General features: G+C 40.8%; 1 protein-coding gene across 3 annotated transcripts in view; it reads right to left on the bottom strand.

Moving 5' to 3' along the window:
- LOC126272781 (trafficking protein particle complex subunit 13) overlaps nt 1-26,775 on the bottom strand; it is a 200,592-nt gene that overhangs the window by 63,697 nt on the left and 110,120 nt on the right. For all 3 annotated transcript variants that reach the window (XM_049975925.1, XM_049975926.1, XM_049975927.1), the window contains exon 6: nt 7,778-7,874. In XM_049975925.1, the coding sequence (XP_049831882.1) occupies nt 7,778-7,874 (97 nt within the window). The remainder of the gene's footprint in view (nt 1-7,777; nt 7,875-26,775) is intronic.

Raw genomic sequence — 26,775 nt, 5'->3', positions numbered from 1 at the left:
GACACTGTTTTCCAATATGAGCAAAGAAACAAACATAAAATACAACACATAAAAAATACAATAAATAAAAAATGAAATGCATAAAAAATGAAATACATTTGATAATATTTATGGAATATTTCATTGGTTCTTGGAGGAACGTGGACATATTTAATACAAAGTATTAATGTTCCACAATAGTATCTATTAGCTCATTATGAACCAGCTTTCGGCTTCTTACCAACTACAGACAATATAGCCATACAAATGAAGAATTTATTAACATGCTTACTTGTACATATTCTGAATGACCAACTAACCAGTAAAAGTGCAAATTTAATAAAGAGGGGGGACGGCGGAGGGGGGCATGCAGGGGCCAGGTGGAGGGGGGACCGAGGGGGCACGCGGATAGGGGGGACCGAGGGGGCACGCGGAGTAGGGAGGGAAGGGGCTGGTCTGAGTGGCGAGGGAGGGGGCTGGTCTGCAGTGCCAGTGCAACACGGATGTACAAAACAAAGCATCTCTCTCTCCCTCCCTCTCCCCCCCCCCCTCTCCCTCTCCCTCTCTCTCTCTCTCTCTCTCTCTCTCTCTCTCTCTCTCTCTCTCTCTCTCTCTCTTTGCATGCGTGCACACTCTTAAGAGGGACACTGTCAGAAAATTTAGTAAAATTTTCAGTCTTAAGTGTCTAGACTTCTCAATGCCAATTCCTACCAACTATATGATGAGTTGTTGCCTGTAGTCCCGCCCTATTAACTATTTACAATTTAATGCACAGCTTTAAATAGTGGTCACTCATGGATGTGCTCGCATAGCAGTAGTTTTGTTAAGTTAGTAATTTACAAATATCTGGGTTTATAGCTGTCACCTTTATTTTGCCATATGTCAAATATTAATGAAAAAATATTCTGAACTACAAAAATCTTTCTTTTCTTATCAATTATTAATTGAATGATGTTAACATAACAATGATGTTCAACAAACATTTTTCATCTTGCCTTCTTTTGCAAGAATGTAAAGATTTACTTTGTTTAATTTTTGGCTATACTATCAAAAATAAATTTAAAAATTACAAAATATTTATCGTCTACTACAAAATGGATTCCTGTTTCACAAAAACAAGGTGGGGATGAAAATAAAATGTGCACTTTTTAAAATTATTAAATAGCATTCAAGTTTCGAAGAAAGAAAGTTAATAACTTTTAGTTCATTGCAGCGTAAATTTTGTAATATTTGTACATGGGATAATGTCGGGCAGCTTCATGTGTCTGCCAGTTTGAGTAGGCACAGCTCACGATATGCCTCCCCTCTCCCCACAATCAACTGCCGCAATGCATGACAGTAGCATACAAAGCATCGCTACCAAGCGGTGTGTGCAGAGGTTGGTTAATTGGTTGGTTTTGGGGTTTAATGGGGGCTAAACATCGAGGTTGTGAGTCCCCAGTTCCAAACATACATACTTGTAAAAGGCCTATACACTAAAAGCACAGCCTCTGCACCCAGAGGGAGGGAACACCAAAGGGTACAGGGCTAAAATGAACGCCACAGTAACACAAAATAGAGGACACTTAAAAGGAGCAGAGCAAATAGTTGACTGGAGTAAAACAGACTATAGTGGTTGATGGATCAGGTAAAAGGTCAACCACTCAACGACAAACGAAGAACCTCCATCTGGAAAGTGTTGATGAGGTACCAAAACAACTTGTAAACCTAAAAGACACTATTTCGGTATCCACGTCACAACTAAAAGTCGCTGGAGTGGGTGTAGCCTGAGAAACCATGTGAGCGTGCCCACACTAGAGTGACTGATAAAACCCAGCTGCACAGATAAAACTGAGACAGCTATAGAGGCATCGTCACCAAGAATTGAAGTAAGTGCAGCTGGTAAATTAAAGGACTGCCAAGGGGGCTAAAAGGGGGGCAGTCCATCAGAAGATGGACCACTGTCAGCCCCACATCACAGCGACACTTGGGCGGGTTCTCACGACGAAGGAGATAGCTTGGTTCAACCGCGTATGTCCAATTCGGAGACAGCAAAGAAAAACTGAGTCCCTATGCATGCTCCTCAAGGATGAGTTCCATACGGCCGTGGACGACTTGACCATGTGGAGCTTATTTGGCATGTTCAAGACAGACCATTGAGAGCTCCAGACATCGTGGACCTTGCGATGACCAGAGGTCTCTTTCCAAGACACCAAGCTCCAGGGGTGGCGAATTGGGGGCCTACTTAGCCAACCAATCGACGTTCGTTTCCTGGAGTGCCGATTAGGCGCGGGGTCCACACAAACTTCGCTGAACGACCACACTTGGTGAGAGCAGAAGCAGCATCTTGAATACCGCACACCAAAAGGTCCCGAGAAAAAACACTGGTCAAGTGCTTGCAATCCACTCAAGGAGTCACTGCATATGACAAATTACTCCCCAGGGCAGGAGGAAAAGTGAGCGAGTGCACGATAAAGAGCAACCAGATCCGCAGTGAAAACACTGCTTCCACAAGGCAGAGAATGCTACACAACGTAGTGGCCGTGGATGTAAGAAAACCCAGTGCATCTATCAACCACAGAACCATCGGTGTAGACTACATCTGCATCGCAGCAAAACGAGGCAAGAAGATCCAAGAATTGTTGACGAAGACTGGCAGGTGGAACGGAGGACAAATCCAAGCAAAGCTGCAAGAGAGGGAGGAACCAAGGAGGGGTAGAAGAAGAGGGCCGGAAGAATGGAGGAAGGGGAAAGGACTCGAGTGACAAGAGAAGGGAATGAACGTGGACCGCGATCAGGAGACCCGACCTAGGCCACCGTCATGGAGAGGGGAGTGCAGAAGATTGTCAAAGGAGCCTGCGGTTTGGGTGGTGGGGCGAGGCATGGCAGTGGGCGATTTATGATGCAAGCAACTGCTGTTGGAGGAATAGTAGGGGAGGGATTCCAGCTTCTGCAAGAAGGCTAGTCACCGGACTAGTGCGGAAGGCACCTGTCGTCAGTCTGACGCCACAATGGAGAATTGGGTCGAGGATCTGCTATGTTGAAGGTGCTGCTGAGTCGTACACCACACTCCTGTAGTTGAGACAGGACTGGACTAAGGCCTTATAGAGCTGTAGGGAGGTTGTTCGTGCAGCCCCCCAAACGGTGTGGCTGAGGCAGATAAGGATGTTGAGGTGCTGCCAGTACTGTTGTTTAAGCTCGCGAAGATGAGGTGTCCAAGTGAGTTGTCAAACAGCATGCCAAGGAAGCAATGCATCTCCTCAATACGAAGGAGTTCATTGGCAAGGTAGAGCTTTGGATGGAGGTGGACAGTTCGACGACGACAGAAATGCATCACTCGGGTCTTAGAGGCTGAGAACTGAAAACCATGGTTAGATGCCCAAACATGTGCCTTACAGATAGCTCCCTGCCGCCGCCGTTCAGCAACACTGATGCTTGGGGAACTGTAATAAAGACCAAAGTCATTGACATATAGAGAGAAACAGACAGATGAGCCCACCTCAGCCACAAGTCCATTAATCGCCACCAAAAAGAGGGGAACACTGAGAACCGAGCCCTGCCAACTCTAACCCAAAAGGAGCGATGGAGAGAAAATTCTGTAGAAAAATCTGAAGTGGATTTTGTAAGCCCCATTCGTGCAGCGTAGCAAGGATATGGTGGCACCAGGTGGTACTGTACACCTTGCGAAGATCAAAGAAAACAGCAACTAGATGTTCTCGCCAATTAAAAGCTGTACGAATAGCCAACTCTAGTGAGACTAAATTGTCGATCGCTGAGCGGTCCTGATGGAAGCCCCCCCTGTTGCTCTGGGCTAGGAGGCCCTGAGCTTTGAGGATCCATATGAGCCACCGACTCACCATCCGTTTCAGGAGTTTGCACGTAATGTTGGTAAGGCTGATAGGGCGATAGCTATTAACCACCAGCGGATCTGCACCAGGTTTCAGCACTGGAATGGTAACGCTATCCTGCCAATGAGTTGGGAAAACGCCCTCTGTCCAGATGCGGTTAAATAGGGTGAGTAATTCACCCTAACAGTGTGTCGAGAAATGGCGAAGAAACTGTTTGTGGATTCGGTCTGGACCTGGAGAGGTATCGGGGCAAGCTGTAAGAGCACTTTGGAACTCCCATTCACTAAACGGGGCTTTGTATCATCCCCAACAGTGCTTGTGAAACGACAACTGCATACGCTCAGCCTGCTCTTTAATGGCGCGGAATTCTGCGCTGTAGCCTGCTGTTGCAGAAATATGAGCAAAGTACTCTGGCAGATGTTCGGTGATGGCGATTGGGTCAGTACAAAGTATAACCTGAAGAGAAAGGCAAAGGACAGATGCATAAGGGCGAAAGCCAAAAATGCGCCGAACCCGCAACCACACCTGAGAGGGCGAGGCGCGAGAACCTATGGTGGCAACATATTGTTCCCAGAAGTCCTGTTTGTTCTGCTGGATTAACTGCCGAGCCCGGTCCCACAGCCGTTTAAAGGCAACCAGATTCTCTAGGGAAAGAACACGCTGGTGTCGTTGCAGGGCTCGCCGGCAGTCCCGGATAGCTTATGCAATCTCTGATGTCCACCAAGGGACTGATTGACCCCTTAGAGTACTTGAAGAGCAGGGGACAGTTGCCTTAGTAGCAGAAACAATGGCCATAGTGACCTCGTCCACTTCCAAATCAATGTCACCAGGTAGCGGAGCAATGGTCGAAGTAGCTGATATGTAGGCTGCCCAATCAGCTCCACGAAGAGACCATCGTGGCAGCTGGTCAGGGGGTTGGGATTGAAGAAGAGAAACCAGGACAGGATAGTGGTCGCTACCACAGAGGTCGTTGTGGACCCTCCAACTGAAGTATGGAAGAAGACCAGGGCTACTAAGAGAGAGGTCAATGGCTGTGTATGTGCCATGAGTCAAGCTAAAATATGTGGGAGCACCAGTGTTAAGGAGGCAAATGTCCTGCTGTGCCAAGAGTCTCAACATTCCTACCCTGGCCAGAGGTCTAGGACCCACCCCATAAAGGGTGGTGTGCATTAAAGTCCCCCAAAAGGAGGAATGGCAGAGGGAGCTGGGCGAACAAGGCAGCTAGGTCGGCAAGAGGGACAACCTCATTTGGGGGAAGGTTGAGGGAACAGATGGTAAGCTCCATTCCTGCCCGGATTCGAACAGCCACTGCCTCGAGAGCCGTGTGAAGTGGCACTGGGGCACTTGGAACAGTGGCAAGAACATAAACACAGACTCCGCCAGACACCCTGCTGTATTCTACGTGGTTCTTATAGTAACCCTGATAGCCATGAAGGGAGGGGGTCTGCCGAACAGGAAACCACGTTTCCTGTAGGGCCAGACAAGTGGCAGGGAAACGGCACAAAAGCTGTTTCAACTTGGCAAGGTGGTGGAAAAAACCATGGCAATTCCATTGAAGGAAAAAGGTATCAGACTGTGAAGACATGAAAGAATGTGGGGGAGATAGGTTATGCCTTAGAAGCGGTCACCGCCACCGATTGCAAAGTAGCCTGATCAACATCCGTAGGAGCTGCGGGTCGAGCAACATCTAGCTCCTGAGGAGACACTAGATGCTCCACATCATCTTCAGGTGCAAGTGGTGAACTCCTTTTCTGTCTCTATGTCCTTCTCCTTTTGCTTTTTCTTCTTTTTGGTATGGTCCCATTTGTCCTTCGGTTTATCAGGCTCGGTGGGCTTTTCCGACCCAGGCTCATGGACTGAAGAAGACCTGGACACCCTACAGGCCTCAGGTGGTGGCTTTTTCAGCCACTGGCTGACATTTGGAGGGGCAGTAACCGCGGAAGGGTGGGCACCAAGTGATCCCTTCCGCGCGAGGGGAGCCGGAAGAGGCGTGCACTTCTCCGACTCCGAGGTGGGGACTGAAGTACCCAAAGTAGGAAGGGTGGTTATTCCCAATGTTGATAACAGCGGAGCAACGGAAGAGGGTGTCCCCCAACTACCTGGGGGGTAGGAATAGACGGCTGGGCTGGAGGGCCCACAAAAAGCGGCTGAGCTTGGGGGCTCGTCGCCAGGGATGGCAACATTGAAGCTGCTGCAGCAAATGTCAATGAAATGCGCACAGGGTGAAGTCGGTCGTACTTGCGTTTTGGCCTCTGTGTAAGTGAGCTTGTCCAAGGTCTTATACTCCATAATCTTCCATTCTTTTTGATAAACCGCACAGTCTGACGAGCAAGGTGAATGTTTCTGTCCGCAGTTGACACAAACAGGGGGCGGCGTACACGAGATGCTGGGATGGGAGGCACGTCCACAATCCCGACAGATAGGGTTGGCATCACATCTCTATGACATATGCCCAAACTTCTAGCACTTAAAGCAGCACATGGGTGGAGGACGTAAGGCTTAACATCACATTGATATATCACCACCTTGACCTTCTCGGGCAGGGTGTCTCCCTCGAAAGCCAAGACGAAGGCACCGATGGCAACCCTACTATCTTCAGGTCCCCTGAAGACACGTCATACAAGGTGGACACCACAGTGTTCCAGACTTGCACGGAGCTCGCTGTCAGACTGCAACACAGGTCATGATGAAAAATAAGTCCTTGAACCATATTGAGGCGTAATGGAGACTGCAACATCACCGAGCTTGTCACAAGCAAGCAATGCACGTGATTGTGCTGGGGATGCTGTCTGTATGAGGACTGTTCCAGACCTCATTTTAGACAGGTCCTCTACTTCTCTAAACTTGTCTAAATTTTCCACAAAAAACTGAGGCTTTGTGGTCAGAAATGAGTCCCTATCTGTTCGGCTGCAAACCAGAAATTGAGGAGAATACATCTCATCAGGTAATTTAGACCGCCGTTCCTCCCCTGGTGTTGACAGGGAAGGGAACGATTGGGGGTCATACTGTAAAGCATTGAACTTTCCTTTCTTAGAGACTTGTGCTTGTGCACTATTCGTATTTTGTTTCATGGTGGTCCCACGAGCAGCTAGGGGAAGGAATGTCCACCCAGACAGAGCCCACCTTGCCTGAGTGAACCTAATACAACCAGGGGCGCGGAAGGTTCCCCAGAGGTTGCCCGCTAGCAACTGTTCTACCTCAACAGCCATGCGTCTCCTCGGCGTGCAGCACACCTTGAGATTGAGGATTTTTTTTATTATAGAGGTTTATACCATCCTCCCGACTCAGGCAGTTAAGCCAAGATCCCCGGGCTCTGTACCGTACAACATTCCACCGTCACGCCTTACGGTGGTCGTTGAAGCACGCTCAGACCTTACGGTACTGAGGACTGGTGGCGCTCCCCAGGGGGTGCGCAGAGGGGCACAGGGAAGAGCACATATCTACAAGCTATAACAAACTTTATGGATTTCTAACATGGTTTATGTCCACTGATATAAAAACAGATGTTCCGTTCCTTACTTCACCCTCTTACAGGTGGTTTTTTCCCCCACTTTCTAAAAAAGTAACCTATGGTCTTTCTCAGGGTTCAAACTATCTCAATATCAAATTTCATCTAAACGAAACAGTTATTTTCACATTTATAGAGTCAGTATGGATTAAAGGGCTCAATCTTTTTTTTTATGTCATTAGAACCATATTTTAACAGCAATTCCCTACAATATTCATTTCTAATCTGCCACTATAGCACAATACTAATGTTAACATTTAATTTTTCTTGTTGTTTTAGTGATCAAAAAACCTCATTACTTTCAAAGGCAGCAGTAATACTGATTTAAGGAAAGTGTGGGAAAGTAACATCTGAAGATCAAAATACTCTGTGTGAAATACCAAACAAAAGGGTTACCAGTCAGAAAAATAAATGTTCTTAGCCTATAACATATACTGTGTTACAGATTTAAGATGATACATACCATTGAAAAGATGTGAAGATTCCAAAGATACTTTCTCCAAACATATGGGACCTGAAGTAATATTCTGTACTTGGGCTTCTAGGTAAACTTCGTCAGACTATATAAGGAAAGAATTGACTTTTTTTACAGCTATTAGCACACTTACAATAATATCACAATTTTATGAAGCAATTCATCAAAATAACCAATAAATAAAATTTTAAAAAAATTGAAAATACAGGATGAAATAATGACAGTATTATGAAAAGGATAGTTGCAACTCACCATATAGTGGAAGTCACAGATTGGCAAAACAAAAAGACTGTCAAACAATGCTTTTGGCCAAACAGTCCTTCATCAGAACAGATAAGATAAATGTATGGTCTTTTTGTTGCCCCTATCCACAACTCATCATCTCTGCTATATTGTGAGTAGCAACTATGGTTTTCATAATACTGTCAATAAACAAAATTGCAAGCTTCTCTGGCTAACATCATGCGTGTGATATTTCATAACAGCAAATTGTGAATATATATATATATATATATATGTGTGTGTGTGTGTGTGTGTGTGTGTGTGTGTGTGTGTGTGTGTGTGTGTGTGTGTGGGCGCACGTGTGCACAGTCAATTATAGCAGCACAGAAGCAGAAAGCATTTATGAATTACAAAAGCAGATGCTTTAGATATGGATGTCATTTTCCTGAAGCATACAGTTTTGTTTGCTGGGCTAGTGGCTACTATTATGAAGACAAGCTATCTGTAACTATAACAAGCAAAACAACGAAAAAGTGGAATCTCCTGAGAGAATGAGCAATTTGCAATGTTATATATAACAGATCAAAAGTTTTAACCTACTGTTTTATATTTGTTTTCTTTAAAAGCAAAGAAGGCCTTCAGTAATTGTTGAAGAAGGCTTTACACAGTGCTGTTTTGGCTGACAAACGCATTACATTTAGAATATCTCTATATTAACTCCTATGCTCTGCTTTACACCTATTGCATAGTAGTTGTCATTGCTTATTTAAAAGTTTCTTTGCAGAGACTGTATTACTATGGATGGTCCTTCCTATCACAAATTGTTCTACTAAGTGTTTATCAATTCAGTGCTTATCAACTGTTTTAAATTTCAGCCACAGTTTCTCTAAAAGCTCCTGCCCAGTGCTATGAATTTTAAATTCCTCTACATTACTGTCTCTCTACCCAGTTCATTGAACATGTAAATCTTTCTACGTATTTCGGTTACCCATTGTACTTTATTAATCATTATTGGTGCAACAGTCTTACGCTCACTGATATCAGTTTTGCCATAGACATCTTCAAAGAAGTCAACCTATTCACTGCCATTAGATCTAACAGGTTCCCATAATGAGTGGGCTTCTAAACTACCTTTTTATGGTACTTTTCTGAGAATGCATTTAGTATTGCCTGGAAGGAATGTATCATGCCCACCACATACTGAACAGCAATTATCCCATTCAAATGTTGGGTGTTGAAACTCTGAAGGACAATGTGACAGGGGTACATATGCACCAGTGGGCTGTGGATTTTGTGACAGTTTTGATTACATTTGTGAGTGAGTCTACCACCCTTGATATGCAGTCTGTCCCAAAAACTCTTGTAAAGTCAGTTTCTATCTCAGTGGGTTTTAGTTTCTGTGGCTGATACATACACCACCCCCATTTCTCATTTGCCTACTGTTTTGATATACAGTTACAAGGGAGCAGTCCAATCTGACGTGTTGAAACCTGCTCTGAAATTATTTATACACGAAGCTTACACTGAAAGAAACACTGTGCCAAAATTTTTGCTGCAAAGCACGCTACAAGTTTTTATTTACATTTTTTATTTTGAAAATTGTGATTCATAACTCACCTGGCAGCTGTATAAACGTACAACCCTACTGTAGCTATAGCAAACAGCACACACACAGCATGGCAGGTGCACAGCCTGGAATGCTGGTGCAACAGGAAACAGATGACAGCATAGTTTAATTATAATTTGTAAAGCAGATTTCAGTGTCCATTGATAGGCTCTTTGATGCAATTCTTCACTGTTACTATTCGCTTCAATTAACAGCTCATTTGATATCCATAATAATTAGCAGTTGCCTTTGAGAAATTGCTAACTGTTATGAATGGAGATAAAAACTGAACTTATTTTCTTTGGTTTCTTCGTATATGCCTGCTAATAGCATACATCTTTGTGCAATTTCCAGAGTTTCACACTAATGTGGAATCTTATTAATGTTTTTAACCTCACAAAGATGAAATATGAAGAACACAGACACAATCACCATTCTCCTGAAGACCAACACACATATTATTAGGAGTTTATTTCTGGGACATTCATTTGAATGATGTCATTATTTTGTTAGAAACTGTGGAAACATTAGAAGAAACAGGAAATAACCCTAACACTTGTGTGAATTGTGGTTTGAACAATGATTGTAGTGCTAATTAATGTCCAGAACAAAATTACAGCACCTTCCTTACAACAGCTTTAAGTGGGGGGACGTAAGGGAAAATGAAATTTTACGGTGGACAGAGGGGGGAGAAAATGGTTGTAATGAAGCAGTGAGGAAAGCCAGTTTTGTTTCATAAAATCTGAATGTGAGTTGTATAAATGGAAGGTAGATTTACACAAACTACGCAATACAAGCCAAAATGAAACTTGTGAAACTGTGAAAGAAGAACTATTCGAAAGATTCAGAACTGCACATGAGAGTCAATGTAACATTACTGAGAGAGACGTATGAAACTGGGCCCTCTGAATCGCAACTAAGGTGAACATTACTGGTTTCCAGATTTCTTCCATCCAGTTTCAGGTTCAGGAAATTGCACAGGAATGGCAGTCACAAAATTACGAAATTTACTTCAACTAAGTTTGTAGAGAAGATGTCGTTAATAGGTAATACTATAGACAATTTCATAGCTGACATAAGATGAAGTTTCTTGTTGAAGTATGGCGTATATAGCCAATGAGCCACATTTTGTGCAAGAACTGCACACTAAATATGCTTTATCACTTTGAGTGAAAAAAGACAGTCACTTTGCAGTCAATGAATGCTATGACACATTTGAATACAACTATGCCAGTGATAAGGATCTGTGGGTTACTGTTTTCGGATCTTTCTTCAGAAAGATCAAGGATGCAATCGATGAAGAAAAATCTAGAAAAATGGGAGAGAAGAAGTTTCAGTATTGCAGCCAATACGTGTTCTTACCGGTTGCAGAAAATAATTAAGTGCTTTTGTTGGGCTCTTCGCCTGGACACACCAATAAATGTCTTTAGGAGGACAACAAAAAGACTGTTAATGTGAACTGGATTCCATCAGGAATTAATAGTGCGATTCAGCCTCTCAATAAAAAATAAATTACGTTATCTGTGGTGACTAAGGTGGTCGCGCAGCTGGCAGCTGCGATCAGTGCAAGTGTCAACGAGGTTCACGTGCCAGCCGCGAGGAGAGCTGGCATACACTTACTCCACGCTGTGGCGCACGTCCGTTCCACGACTTTTAAATGATGTGCTACATTATAATTGTTCTGTTGTTGATTTCACAGAATGTTTCTGGGAAGTTCTAACTAAGTTTTCTGTAACGTTCCATTGGTTATTATTGTGTAATCACTGCCTATGTTGTGTGTTCTTTCCTGAGTCATTTTCAATAAAAACATGATAAAAAAAGAAGATGTACTACTTCCAGAATAAGAATGCGATAGTTAGTCACGAGCTTAATGCTCAGTGGGAACGCGATAATCCCATGAAGTGGCGTGCTTTTCTTACGGATTTATTTCAATGGGCAATGGTAACTGCTTTCTTAGGTTAGAGTAATCCGTGATGTTTGAGTCAAAGTTTAGCGATTCGTGTAACACATTGAATTACACCAGCAGAATCTGGTGCTGCTTCATATTACCTTTAATCAGGTAAGAACTATATGAAATGGAGGTGTGCGACATCATGAGGAACTGGTTTTGTGGTGCAACATGTGGTGAGTGTTTTTATGTTCAGTCAGGCAGACGGAGCAATTGAGGCATGTGTGGAATGCATGTATAGCACACTGCTGGATGTCTTAAGTTTTCTTGAGGTAGTAGCTTGAGCACCTGGCTTAAAGACGTGGAGACAACAAAATGGCAGCTGAGATGGACACGACAAGAGATGAATACTACATATTTTTAATGAAATTATGTTACAGACCCAACAAACACTGCATATAAAAAGTAAGTACACTAGAAAAATAATGGTGTTGAGATGAGATCATTGGAACTTGGCATGACTGTAGGATTATTAAGCCTTTAATGCCGAGTGTCATGAATTTGCAACATATCAATGCTGTGCTAATAACTGGAAGGTTAACTGTTTTTGAATGTCAGTGCTGGTAGATGCTGATTCTTCAAGCATTGACAAGTGCTGCATTCTTCCAAGTGTTTTGGGTAGCTCTAAAGCACAACAATTTTTGATTTTATCTTTCATCTAGAGTTTTATTCAGGCTTAAGGGGTTAAGGAAGTTACTATTGTTTTTGTTATGGTAATTATACAAGTAATAACAAATAAGACAATGGAGAAATCTGACCACATGATGTGTCACATGAAAGCTGACAATGTAGGAAAACTACCTAACAAACTTCTTTTCAAATTAGACATATGTATAAAGAATTAAAGATGATTTAATTATGAGTCGAAAAGCATAAGTGCCAAAACTATAAATCCTCAACCGTGACATGCAGCATGAAGTCTGCACAAGTTTCCCAGATCTTTAACTAATATTCCTACTGGCTGGATAATTACAACTTCCTATTTCATACATATTTATAATTTTAAGTCTTGTCATGTTGCAAAACCATACATCGGCATGCACTGGGAATGCCCTTTCATAACTTCTTTAATACTGTGCTATTATTTTAATCGGAGGATGAAAAATTACTGCAATAATTAGTTTTAAATTTTTCAACTGGTCATGATTTAAAATGTATAACTTGATTCAGTAGTGTGTGATATTACAAATTATTTAAGGGGGAGTGGCAGGATGCACAGGACCTTTTGCTGGTTGGCACTCCTTCGTATTTGGTTGGTGTTGATGAGAGTGCTTTTGCCAAATGGCTGTGCAGCCAAGCAGTGTGGGAGTTATGCAGTTTTTGTTGGACTTGCAAGAAGCCGAAAGGACAATGAGCATTTTTAATACAGTAAAGCATAGTTGCTTCTTCGCTGGGCCATACAATTCTGCTTGGCTGCTAAGTGGGTGATCTGGTTTTGATTCCAGACATGAAATTTTCAACAAAGGTGCATGCTCTATGCCCTAAGGGTATTCATTTCATTGTATTGATTTAATTGTAAATTCATTCTAACAAGCTGCACAGTCACCGATGGTATCTGTTCTTTCGGACATGTGTGAAAGAACAGACACCATCTTCATATATACCATTCAGAAAATCTGGAGAACCAGCATTTTAAGCTGACTGATGAAAGATTCTGCTCTTGTCAAAATACGTCATGCATAAGGACCACAGAGATAAGATACGAGAGATTAGAGCTCATATAGAGGCCTATAGACAGTTGTTTATGTCCCTAGCTCTATTTGTGAGTGGAACAGGAGGGGAAATGAGTAGTGGTACAGGGTATCCTCCACCACCCACATTACCCTGCAGAGTATCAATGAAGATGTAGAATTGTTACAAAGCTTAAAATATACAGAGATAAAAAGAGGAAAGGAAGGCGAAAAAAAAGAGGGAAGAAAGGGAAAAAAAAGAAGGGGAAAGGAAGGCGAAAAAAAAGAAGGGGAAAGGAAGGCGAAAAAAAAGAGGGAAGAAAGGAAAAAAAAGAGGGAAGAAAGGAAAAAAAAGAGGGAAGAAAGGAAAAAAAGAGGGAAGAAAGGAAAAAAAGAGGGAAGAAAGGAAAAAAAAGAGGGAAGAAAGGAAAAAAAGAGGGAAGAAAGGAAAAAAAGAGGGAAGAAAGGAAAAAAAGAGGGAAGAAAGGAAAAAAAGAGGGAAGAAAGGAAAAAAAGAGGGAAGAAAAAAGAAGAAAGAAGGAAAATGAAGAAAGAAAGAAAAAAGAGGAAAGAAAGAAAAAAAGAAGAAAGAAAGAAAGAAAGGAAAAAAGAGGAAAGAAAGAAAAAAAGAGGAAAGAAAGAAAAAAAGAGGAAAGAATGCAAAAAAGAAAACAGAATCAGTAACACTTGAGAGTGGCAACTGCCAAATCACTAGTTCGAGACTAAATCAGGTGTGTGTGTGTGTGTGTGTGTGTGTGTGTGTGTGTGTGTGTGTGTGTATAACCTTTTTTTTTTCTCGTTCGAATGCCTGTCACTCAAATATAAAATTCATCAAATACATGCTACTTAAGATAAATCTAACTGTAATTTTTATGAAAAATTCACATCTCTTTTATTTCTAATTGCAAGGTACACACAAAAATCCAGTTTTAACTGCAAATATAACTCCTTAATCACTGATGTTTATAACAGATTGTTTAAATTAGAAATTTATTTTCATCTTCATGTATTTTACTCTTCACAGAAATGCTCACTGAATGCTCTTTGCTTAAAAATTTACCTAAGCTGGGAATTAAACTTGTGCCACCCTCATGCCATGCGAGTATTCTACATTCCTTTACAGAGGCACGCGGCCTGAAAAAAAAAAAACCAACCAACCCTGCTTCCGGGTATTAAAGACACTCAGAAAACTGCAAAGTCAATTTTCTCAAGAATATTTGAAATGTGAATCTGACCGCTTCTGTGGACTGACGTATGATCGCTGTGGGGTCTCCTCTTAAGTATGATTTTGTGAGCAAGAGTTACAAACAGTGACTGATTTTGCACAACTGTATGAACTTCAATTTTGTTTAAGGGATTTGAGACAGCTGTGAGCTGCAATTATTTTCTGCATTTTATATTTTTATTCATGTGTAATGGACTTGTCGCATAATTTGTTTTTTAATTTTCATTATTTCCTTGCAGTCGTTATTTACAATAAAAAACTTTAGTTTCCATCACAACTGATAGTGGGGAATTACACTTTCAGACTGAGTATTCTCTTTTTTTTTTGTATTACTGTGCAGTTAAATGAACTTTGCTTACACATTTTCTGTACTCTACATGATGGTTGCACTGCTAACTCACTACCTGCTACCTACCTACATACATACATACGTACATTAATGATTGTTTAATTGTTTTCCCTTTGAATGTGTAATCTGTGTGAGGACACTATTCTCATATGCAAAAATTTTGGTTAAAGAACATTTATTTTGTTTAAACTGTAACTGTCTAGATCTGAATCTCATTAGTTCTATGGGATTTATTAAGCCACTTTCTCATTTACATATATTTTGCTTAAAATGGTGAAGGATTAATTCTGGGTTTAATGTATGGGCTTCCAGCAATGGTGCATGACCAACCCCTCACATATTACAATGATTCAAGCCAATGAATTAGCTACACCGATAGCAGCCAATTAACTGTCAATGACTCATAATGGGAATGAATGATTTATTACAAGGATCATTCCCGGCTGCATGATTCAGAAAAAATGGTGTTAGTGGGAATAATCGGGCTGTGAATCATTTGCTGCAGTCAACCACACAGTGTTACATTGCACAATCAACATGTCCTGTCCAAGCTTTTCACACTACCATCAAAGACACAGCTACGTTTGTAAGCAGAAAAGTTGTTTGCCAACTTAACTGCAGCTACTATGCATAATTGTATGTGTGCATGACCACTAATAAACTGTCTGGCCACCTGAATGGTCACCACTCTGCACAGTTCTTTCTCGTTCTCTCCTCTCCCTTTTTTCTTCTCAGCAGAGCCTCCTGACCCTCCACCTAGCAGCCCATCATCCTGTTTCTTCCATATCCCTGCACAATTCCACAGACATCACTACAATATCTTTCTCCTCCTCTGCACTGCTGTCCTTCCCTTTCTCACATCACACCACTTCTCTAACCCTACTAGCCACCCCAGTTGAGATCACTAGTAACCTTAGTCTGGCTTCAGTGTTCAAAGATGACAGTGGTCTCATATATATGTGTGTGTGTGTGTGTGTGTGTGTGTGTGTGTGTGTGTGTTTTCAGTTTTGTTTACTTAGGTCTGGGGATCCCTCACTATCTGTCTGTAAAGCACTTCCACTATTTGTTTGCTTCAAGTACTTTCAGCCTATTTCTTCAGTTTGCTGTTTCTTTAACTGCCATTGTGTTACTTTTATGATACATAAAAATATTAATTTTATTATCGACATCTTAACACTGTATTTGCTCTGAACCACTTTAATTTTGAAATAGTTGTTCTAGAAAGTTTTTTGATACTTGTAATGCTAATTTCTCTTACCTTCCCTTTGTGCCGACTCCTATCATGAATTTACACTAACACTTTTTTTTACCACTATATGTCTTCCACTTACTCATGCCTGCTACAGCTTCATAACAGATGCAATATCCTTCTACATACGCCAATGAAACTACTCCAAATGAAACACTCTCAGAATGTTTCTCAAATATTAAGACAGCCTCCAAGTCCATAAAAACAATATCTTTGTCACTGAATTTTCTCTAATTGCAGCCTGTAATAGAAACTTTTTCATTTTATGTACTAAATAATTTACAGATAAAAAAATCTACTCAACAAGTTGCAGCAGAATACACACGTAAAAGAAAGTTAAATTTGGGTAAGATTTTGGAGCCTATGGCACCTTCTTCAGACAGAAGGTTGAAAGGGAAGGAAAACAAGTAACAGAAAAGGACTGGACAAGTCTACGAAAAGGGGTAGATTTTGGAAAAGTCACCCGAAACCGCAGGTCAAAGGAGACTTACCGTACAGGATACGAAGAAAAGACTGATTGTGGTGACTGCATCAGAGTTTTGAAAACCTGATAGGTTATAGGTGGAAGACAAGGTAATATGCAAGACAGAGATTACTGCTTAAACATCACATATGAGTTGATAAGTATGAAAAGCTAAGTGCATTGTGCATAAGAGGGGTGGGAGGGGGTGGTGAAAAATTAATGGGTAAGACAGTGAAAGATGTAGAAAACTAAAATACAGTGAAGAAAAGAGTAGTTACTGTGAAGAAATGCTGAGACAGGAGAAATTAACGTAAATTAAGGACAGGTGGGTGGCGAGAACCAAGGACATGTTGTAGCGCTAGTTCCAGCCTACAGAGTCCTGAGGAACTGGTGTCTGGGGGAAGGATCCAGAGGGTGCATGTGATAAAACAGGCACTGAGATCACGAATGTCTTATTGTAGAGCTTGCCAGTATACAACGTCTGCCTATCTCATTCATCCTATTGGTGGTAGTCATGCCGATGTAAAAAGCTGAGCAGTGTTTACATGTTGTTGTTGTCTTCAGTCCTGAGACTGGTTTGATGCACCTCTCCATGCTACTCTATCCTGTGCAAGCTTCTTCATCTCCCAGTATCTACTGCAACCTACATCCTTCTGAATCTGCTTAGTGTATTCATCTCTTGGTCCCCCTCTACGATTTTTACCCTCCACGCTGCACTCCTATACTAAATTGGTGATCCCTTGATGCCTCAGAACATGTCCTACCAACCGATCCCTTCTTCTCGTCAAGTTGTGCCACAATCTTCTCTTCTCCCCAATCCTATTCAATACCTCCTCATTAGTTATGTGATCTACCCATCTAATCTTCAGCATTCTTCTGTAGCACCACATTTCAAAAGCTTCTATTCTCTTCTTGTCAAAACTATTTATCATCCATGTTTCACTTCCATACATGGCCACACTCGATACAAATACTTTCAGAAAAGACTTCCTGACACTTAAATCTATACTCGATGTTAACAAATTTCTCTTCTTCAGAAACGGTTTCCTTGCCATTGCCAGTCTACATTTTGTATCCTCTCTACTTCGACCATCATCAGTTATTTTGCTCCCCAATTAGCAAAACTCCTTTACTAATTTAAGTGTCTCATTTCCTAATCTAATTCCCTCAACATCACCAGAGTTAATTCGACTACATTCCATTATCCTCTTTTTGCTTTTGTGGGTGTTCATCTTATACCCTCCTTTCAAGACAATGTCCATTCCGTTCAACTGCACTAAGTCCTTTGCTGTCTCTGACAGAATTACAATGTCATCGGCGAACCTCAAAGTTCTTATTTCTTCTCCATGGATTTTAATACCTACTCCGAATTTTTCCTTTGTTTCCTTTATTGCTTGCTCAATATACAGATTGAATAACATCGGGGAGAGGCTACAACCCTGTCTCACTCCTTTCCCAACCACTGCTTCCCTTTCATGCCCCTCGACTCTTATTACTGCCATCTGGTTTCTGTACAAATTATAAATAGCCTTTCGCTCCCTGTATTTTACCCCTGCCACCTTTAGAATTTGAAAGAGAATATTCCAGTCAACATTGTAAAAAGCTTTCTCTAAGTCTACAAATGCTAGAAACGTAGGTTTGCCTTTCCTTAATATTTCTTTTAAGATAAGTGGTAAGGTCCGTATTGCCTCACGTGTTCCAGTATTTCTACGGAAACCAAACTGATCTACCCCGAGGTCGGCTTCTACCAGTTTTTCCATTCGTCTGTAAAGAATTTGTGTTAGTATTTTGCAGCTATGGCTTATTAAACTGATTGTTCGGTAATTTTCACATCTGTCAACACCTGCTTTCTTTGGGATTGGAATTATTATATTCTTCTTGAAGTCTGAGGGTATTTCACCTGTTTCATACATCTTGCTCACCAGATGGTAGAGTTTTGTCAGGACTGGCTCTCCCAAGGCTGTCAGTAGTTCTAATGGAAGGTTGTCTACTCCGGGGGCCTTGTTTCGACTCAGGTCTTTCAGTGCTCTGTCAAACTCTTCACACAGTATCGCATCTCCCACTTCATCTTCATCTACATCCTATTCCATTTCCATAACATTGTCCCCAAGTACATCCCCCTTGTATAGACCCTCTATATACTTCTTCCACCTTTCTGCTTTCCCCTCTTTGCTTAGAACTGGGTTTCTATCTGAGCTCTTGATGTTGATACAAGTGGTTCTCTGATCTCGAAAGGTCTCCTTAATTTTCCTGTAGGCAGTATCTATCTTACCTGTAGTAAGGTAAGCCTCTACATCCTTACATTTGTCCTCCATCCAACCCCTCTTAGCCATTTTGCACTTCCTGTCTACCTCATTTTTGAGACGTTTGTATTCCTTTTTGCCTGTTTCATTTATTGCATTTTTATATTTTCTCCTTTCATCAATTAAATTCAATATTTCTTCTGTTACCCAAGGATTTCTACTAGCCCTCGTCTTTTTACCTACGTGACCCTCTGCTGCCTTCACTACTTCATCCCTCAAAGCTACCCATTCTTCTTCTACTGTATTTCTTTCCCCCATTCCTGTCAAATGTTCCCTTTGCTCCCCCTGAAACTTTGTACAACCTCTAGTTCTTTCAATTTATCCAGGTCCCATCCCCTTAAATTCCCACCTTCTTGCAGTTTCTTCAGTTTTAATCTACAGGTCATAACCAATAGATTGTGGTTAGAGTCCACATCTGCCCCTGGAAATGTCTTACAATTTAAAACCTGGTTCCTAAATCTCTGTCTTAGCATTATATAATCTATCTGATACCTTTTAGTATCTCCAGGGTTCTTCCATGTTTTCAACCTTCTTTCATGATTCTTAAACCAAGTGTTAGCTTTGATTAAGTTGTGCTCTGTGCAAAATACTGCCAGGCGGCTTCCTCTTTCATTTCTTATCCCCAATCCATATCCACCTACTACTATCCTTCTCTCCCTTTTCCTACACTCGAATTCCAGTCACCCATGACTATTAAATTTTCATCTCCCTTCACTATCTGAATAATTTCTTTTATTTCAACATACATTTCTTCAATTTCTTCGTCATCTGCAGAGCTAGTTGGCATTAAAATTTTTACTACTGTAGTAGGTGTGGGCTTCGTATCTATCTTGGCCACAATAATGCGTTCACTATGCTGTTTGTAGGAGCTTACCCGCATTCCTATTTTCCTATTCATTATTAAACCTACTCCTGCATTACTCCTATTTGATTTTGTGTTTATAACCCTGTAGTCACCTGACCAGAAGTCTTGTTCCTCCTGCCACCGAACTTCACTAATTCCCACTATATCTAACTTTAACCTATCCATCTCCCTTTTTAAATTTTCAAACCTACCTGCCCGATTAAGGGATCTGACATTCCATGTTCCGATCCATAGAACGCCAGTTTTCTTTCTCCTGATAATGACATCCTCTTGATTAGTCCCCACCCGGAGATGCCAATGGGGGACTATTTTACCTCTGGAATATTTTACCCAAGAGGACGCCATCATCATTTAATCATACAGTAAAGCTGCATGCCCTCGGGAAAAATTACGGCCGTAGTTTCCCTTTGCTTTCAGCCGTTCGCAGTACCAGCACAGCAAGGCTGATTTGGTTATTATTGCAAGGCCAGATCAGTCAATCATCCAGACTGTTGCCCTTGCAACTACTGAAAAGGCTGCTGCCCCTCTTCAGGAACCACATGTTTGTCTGGCTTCTCAACAGATGCCCCTCCGTTGTGGTTGTACCTGCGGTATGGCTATCTGTATCGCTGAGGCTCGCAAGCCTCCCCACCAACGGCAAGGTCCATGGTTCATGGGGAAGAGTGATTACATAACAGCTGGTATATGATGTGTCATTTCACGGGTGGCTCTCCCTTTGATAGTATATGTTTTGCTAGTGACAGGGCTGGTATATGCGGTGGTAGGTGGATGCATTGGACAAGTCTCACACTAGGGATGTGTCCATAGGGTAGGGAGATGGATGCAGGAGCAGCACAGGGTCTGACAAGAATGTTGCAGAGATTAGGAGGGTAACAAAAAGCCATTCTAGGTGTGGTGGGTAAAATCTCAGACAGAATGGATCTCTCTCCAGGGCATGGTTTTAGGAAGTCATAGCCTTGTGAATTAGCTGATAAATACATTCCAGACCAGGATAATACTGAATCGCCAGTGGTGTGCTCTGAAGTTATTTCTTGGAGGGATAAGCGCTACCAAGACTGGATGTGATGGCCCAGCAAATCATCTTTCGATCTAGACTGGAGGACTAATTACATCCAGTGAAGGCTGAAGTGAGAATGGTGGCGTATTGCTGTAAATAGTTTGCATCCGAACAAATATGTTTGCCCTGAATGCCAAGGCAGGGTGGGAGGGAACGTTTGACATGGAAAGGATGCTGACTGTCAAAATGTAAGTAGTGTCGTCTGTTAGTAGGTTTAATGTGGACAGAAGAGTGTACCTGGCCTTCAGTGAGTTATTAAGAGATTTCAGGAATTTTAACAGGTCAGCCTCACCATGAGTCCATATGGTAAAGATGTCATCAATGTATCTAAATCAAACCAAGGGCTGAAGACTTGTGGATCCCAGGAAAGACCCCTCCAAGTGATCCATGAAAAGGATGGCAGAGGAAGGAGCTATTCTGGTTCCCATGGCCATACCCTTGATAAGTTTGTATGTAAAGGTGAATTAATTGTTCCAAGTATAATATCCTGGTCTGGAATGTATTAATCAGCTACCTCAACAAGGCCATAACTTCCTAAAATCATGCCCTGAAATGAAAGTTATTCTGTCTGAGATTTTGCCCACCACACTTAGAACAGCTTTACACCGCCCTCCCAATCTCTGCTATATTCTTGTCAGACCCTATGCTCCTTCTGCACTCATCTCCCTAGCCTTTGGCTCCTACCCCTGTGACGGTCTCTGCTGCAGGAGTTACCCTACGCACCCTCCTACTACCGCCTATACCAACCCTGTAACTGGCAAAACGTATACTACCAACAGTAGAGTCACCTGTGAAACAACACATGATATACAAGCTGTTGTAACACTATTCAGCCTCTTACATCAGCATGACTACCACCAAATTATCAATTAGGGTGAAGGAGCACAAGCAGAGAGTGTATACAGGGAACACGCAATATCCTGTAGCAGAGCACGCTCTACAACATGACAATCATTATCTCAATGCCTGTTTTATCACATTCGCCATCTGGGTTCTTCCCCCAGACACCAGTTTCTTCTAACTCCGCACGTGGGAACTAGCACTACAAGATGTCCTTGGTTCTCACCACCCATCTGGCCTTAATTTAATTTAATTTCTTCTGACTCAGCATTTCTTCACAGTAACTACTCTTTTATTCACTCCATTTTAGTTTTCTATATCTTTCATTACCTTACTCATGTATTTTTCACTGCTCCTCTCCCACCTCTGTTATGTATAATGCACTTAGTTTTTCACTCTCATTAACTCAAGCATGATGATTAAGTAGAAATCCCTGTCTTGCATATTACCCTGTCTTCCACCTTTAAGCTCACATGTTTTTCATTCTCGTGCAATGCAGTCCCTAACAGTCAGTCTTTCCTTCTCATCTCGTCCTGTGTCTCCCTTGACCTGTGGTTCTGGGTGATTTTCCTGAAATCTCCTCCTTTTCCTAAACCTGCCCAATCCTTTTCCTTCATCCCCCTCCTTTCCCTTTCAACCTGTCCACCTGAAAAAGGAGCCACAGCCTCCAAAAGCTTCCCCAATTATAACTTTCTTTTATGTAAGTGTTCTGCCACCACTTGGTGTGTAGATTTTTTATCACTCCAATTAAATTATTTTGCCAAAAATTGATTTTTTTGTTATTCTATGTACTGACATACGTTGCCCATCACATCTGCGAGTCCACTCCATCTGATCGTACTGTCCCAAAAGTGCTACTTCTCATGGTGTATTATCACAATTTTACCCTGATACCAACGGGTTGTAAGGGGCACGATACACAGTCTAATTTATGATGGATGCTTCATAATAACTTAAGTGTCCAAACTGGCCAATTGATAGGGTGATTATTAGTCAAGACACCAAAAACAGAAAACACAATCTCCTACAAGTAACCCGTTAATATCTTCATGATTAATATTACCAATATAGGGATGCAGTCAGCACAAAAATGAATTAGACACCATATTACTATGCACTAATCATAGAATAAAGATCCCACTCCACTAATAAATGCCAATGAAAATGTTCCTACAACATTACTTAAGGAAGAACTAAACCTTAGTCCCAATAACATAGAAAAAATATATATATTACTCAGGTGAAGCACATGACATGAGTACTTAACTGTTAAAGATGATTGTATTTTGATTAAAAAATTTAAATATTTCCAGATGGTAATAAAACCAAAATAAAATGCATTAAACTTACAATGAAGTCCTTTTAACATGCAATGCAGCATGCAGGCACCAGCAAGATTCATGCAGTGAACATAAAAAGAAGATTATATGAATATAAAATTTAGTTTCCAGAATGTCACATGTTACGTTGTATAAATTAATAGCAAATTTTATTCTATAATAAATATTAATAAAAATGATCAAAAATGTTAATAAAAGACTAATTTATTATACACTGTGATACCATAAGTTCACCATTGAGTAAGACAAAATTACACACATTGCTTACAGTATTAATTTAATGAAGCACCTCTATTCAAATAGCCATGCACCACAGTATTATAAAATACCATAACTTTCTTGATGTTATTCAGTCATTTTCTCTCTGCCTTTTCTGCTCCAAATAACATATATACTTAATGTGACATTCCCCAATTGAAATATACACACTATGTACGAGGGCAGTCCCAAAAGTAAGGTCTTTTTTTTTTTTTTAAGTACATAGACCTGTTTATTTCTACAATGTTTTGCATCAGTTTACAGCTTGAACATGTAGCTATTTTTTGACATGGTCACCACTTCTGTCGATGCATTTTCGTAGATGCTGTGTTTTAGTATGCCCATGTCATACCAGCTCGCCACCATGCTGTTCAGAAAGTTATGAATCTCTTCTTTCACCTCATCATCTGAGCTTAATCGCTTTCCAGTAAATGTTCTTTTAACCTAGGAAACAGATGATAGTCACTGGGTGCCAAGTTAGGACTATAGGGTGGATGGGTGATTATGTTCCACAGATTATGTTCCACAGAAACTGTTGCAGGACAGCAACAGTTTGCCGAGCGATGTGTGGGCGAGCATTGTCATGGAGAATGTGTACACCCTTGCTCAACATTCCTCTTCTCCCGTTCTGAATTGCCCGTTTAAGTTTTTTCAGAGTATCACAGTACCTGTCAGCGTCAATTGTGGTCCCAGCAATTCAGCTCCAATGATGAGGTGAAAGAAGAGATTCATAACTTTCTGAACAGCATGGCGGCAAGCTGGTATGACATGGGCATACAAAAACTGCCACAGCGTCTACAAAAATGCATTGACAGAAATGGTGATTATGTTAAAAAATAGCTAAATGTTCAAGCTGTAAACTGATGTAAACCATTGTAGAAATAAACAGGTCTATGTAATTATAAAAAAAACAAGAGACCTTACTTTTGCGATTACCCTTGTACAACCTCATTCACAATTATTCAGTATACTACCAACAGGAAATGTCATTTACAACAGGGATTTGACCAAGAGAACAATTCATATATGGCATAGAATGTACAAATGAAAACCAGAAACCTAAATGAACAACGCAGGAAAAGATAGACTGCTACTTACCATACAGTTAAATTGCAAACAGACACAATTAAAAGACACTTACATAAAGCTTTCAGCCACAGCTTTCATCAGCAAAAGAGAAACACACACATTTCATACATATAAGCATGCAAACCGCTTCTACACATGACTACCAACTCCAGCACCTCGGAGCTGGTAGTCGTGTGCAAGAGGTGAGCTTGCTGATGTGTACAAATGTGTGCGTTTCTCTTTTGGTAATTAAGCTTTACGCAAGTGTCTTAATTGTGACTATCTACACCTTAATGTGTCTTCTTTTTGGTAAGTAGTAATATGTTTTCCTACATTGTTGACATTCATAAATTATTTGATTACAAAACAGAATATGTATCTGCAGGGAATTGTGATATTTATTACTGATGTTAATCACCGTACTATCATTCACTTAGAAAGCTGGATGCTAATAAACGTAGCTGAGAGAGGGAAGAAGACAAGGGAAAAAATGAACAACACTATGACATAACCCTAGATCCATGTTAATATGAAGTAATTATATTACCACAGAAGCTAATTAAAATGGCATGCATTTGGTACATTTTTGTCCTAGCAGGTGTCTACAAGTTTGACATAAAGCCATCTGATTATTATTGACTCCTCATTTTCCTCCTACTGTTGCACATTCAAACAGGTAAGCTAATTACACCACTTTACTGATGAAATACTGAGAACAAAAATATCATCACAAGTGGCAGCAGAAGTGAGCACATGCTTTTGGAATCATATTGCTTCACCTGGAAAAATATAAGTAAAGGCTGAAGCAAACAAGACACAATAGATATTTATTAGTGTGTCAGCCAGGACCCCAGTTCAAATGGCTCACAACATGACAGGATAAGATGGCAATAATTTTTTCCCTCCATCAATATTTATAGCTATTTTTATATTGCCATCTACAGTTCCACTATGTTCACCATGTGCATTACAGGAAAGTTACTTGTAATTATTATTAGCTACTTTTCTTTGTTTAAGTAAATGATAAAAAGCAACTGCTCTTCTCTTTGGGAGTGTTGTTAGAATGTCTTTGTATATGAGTCGCAGCTGAGTCCTTTCTCTTGCTGACAAGGCTTTCTGATAACTGATTCTCAATAACATTAACAGTTCAACATTTTTAATTTTTGTCAACAATATAGGACTCCAAATTCATAATCTGGGTCATGGCTGCCATGCCATGTTTGCCTGAGTGCTGTTTAAATTCTCTGGAATGAACTACTACTACTCGGTCAAGAAAGAAACACTGATTTAAAACTTGAATGCTTTGCTATATTTTATGCCTCTGTGTTTCATCTCAGACTTACACACTGAACATTAAAATTACTACCACCACTTCCAGCTCACTATTTACAGCAACACTAACTTTTTACCCATAGCTTCACCCACATATGTATGTGTCACATATATTGCATACATATGTCTGATTCTCTGCTATTTTACACCATTCAACACCAACCACGCTCTTAAAAATGTCTGTGCTATTCAGCCATGTGGCATGAACTTAGGTCCTGAAACACACTGACAAAATTATTGGCTCACTGCAGAGCTCATTTTGTTACCTGGTCAACACTGAACAGCATAAATAAGAGAGAATTTGCTATTCATACTTTTTAAAGTATTCCAAGTCAATTAAATACAGTAAAGAAACACAAAAGGGGTAATTTTAGATAATTTTTACATATTACCCCCTTCTCATTTCCACCGCCTTCCCTGGGAGTAGAAGAGCAATCTTACTTCTGTACTACTTTTAGAAGAAAAAAAAGGTCATGTTGTAATTAGGCTGTTTGTGTGTCTGTGTGTTGGCAGCGCGATAGACTGCATTAATAACTCTGACAGCGTTGTGGGCACTCTGTAAGAGACTCTGTAGCTGATTGCACTAGCAGTTGTATGTGAATGGCCAGCAGTGATGGAAGTTGGGAGTGAGTAGTCAGGAGTGATGGAGGTTAGGTTAATAATTAGCAGTGTTGGAGGTCTGCAGAATTAGTGTGAGCGGACGATCTGGATGTCTCAGACTTGGAGGAGTCTGAACATTATTCATGATTACATAATTTTTGGAACTGGATGTCACATTATTAAGGTAAAAATACATTGCTTGCTTTGCAGCAAAACCCTTCCTTTGATAACCACATGCCCAACAGTAGTTAGAGCCTTCAATAGCTAGAATCTTTTATTTAGCAGTATTGGTGTTTGTGGCATTGGGTAATGATTTTTATGAGATAAGTGACTTATGAAATGTATAGGTTATTTTTAGGATTTCTTCTTATTCAGGATCATTTTTTTGAGTTAATTTTAAAGCAGTCAGATCATGTTACCATTGTATTCTGTGAGTAATTAATGAATAGGAAACGTTTGAGTTCTGTTTGTCAGGGTAAATTCTGTAGGTCAGTGTTGATATGATAAAGATAAGCAAAGTGACAGTACATTCAGTTTCACTCAGCAGTTTAAGCAGGTTCATTTGCATTCAATTTCACTCAGCAGTTTCAG

Source organism: Schistocerca gregaria, chromosome 5 (assembly GCF_023897955.1).
Source record: "Schistocerca gregaria isolate iqSchGreg1 chromosome 5, iqSchGreg1.2, whole genome shotgun sequence".
In the NCBI taxonomy this organism is placed as follows: Eukaryota; Metazoa; Arthropoda; class Insecta; order Orthoptera; family Acrididae; genus Schistocerca; species Schistocerca gregaria.
Note: the sequence above shows the minus strand (reverse complement) of the source record. Positions and strands in the feature narration are given on the sequence as shown.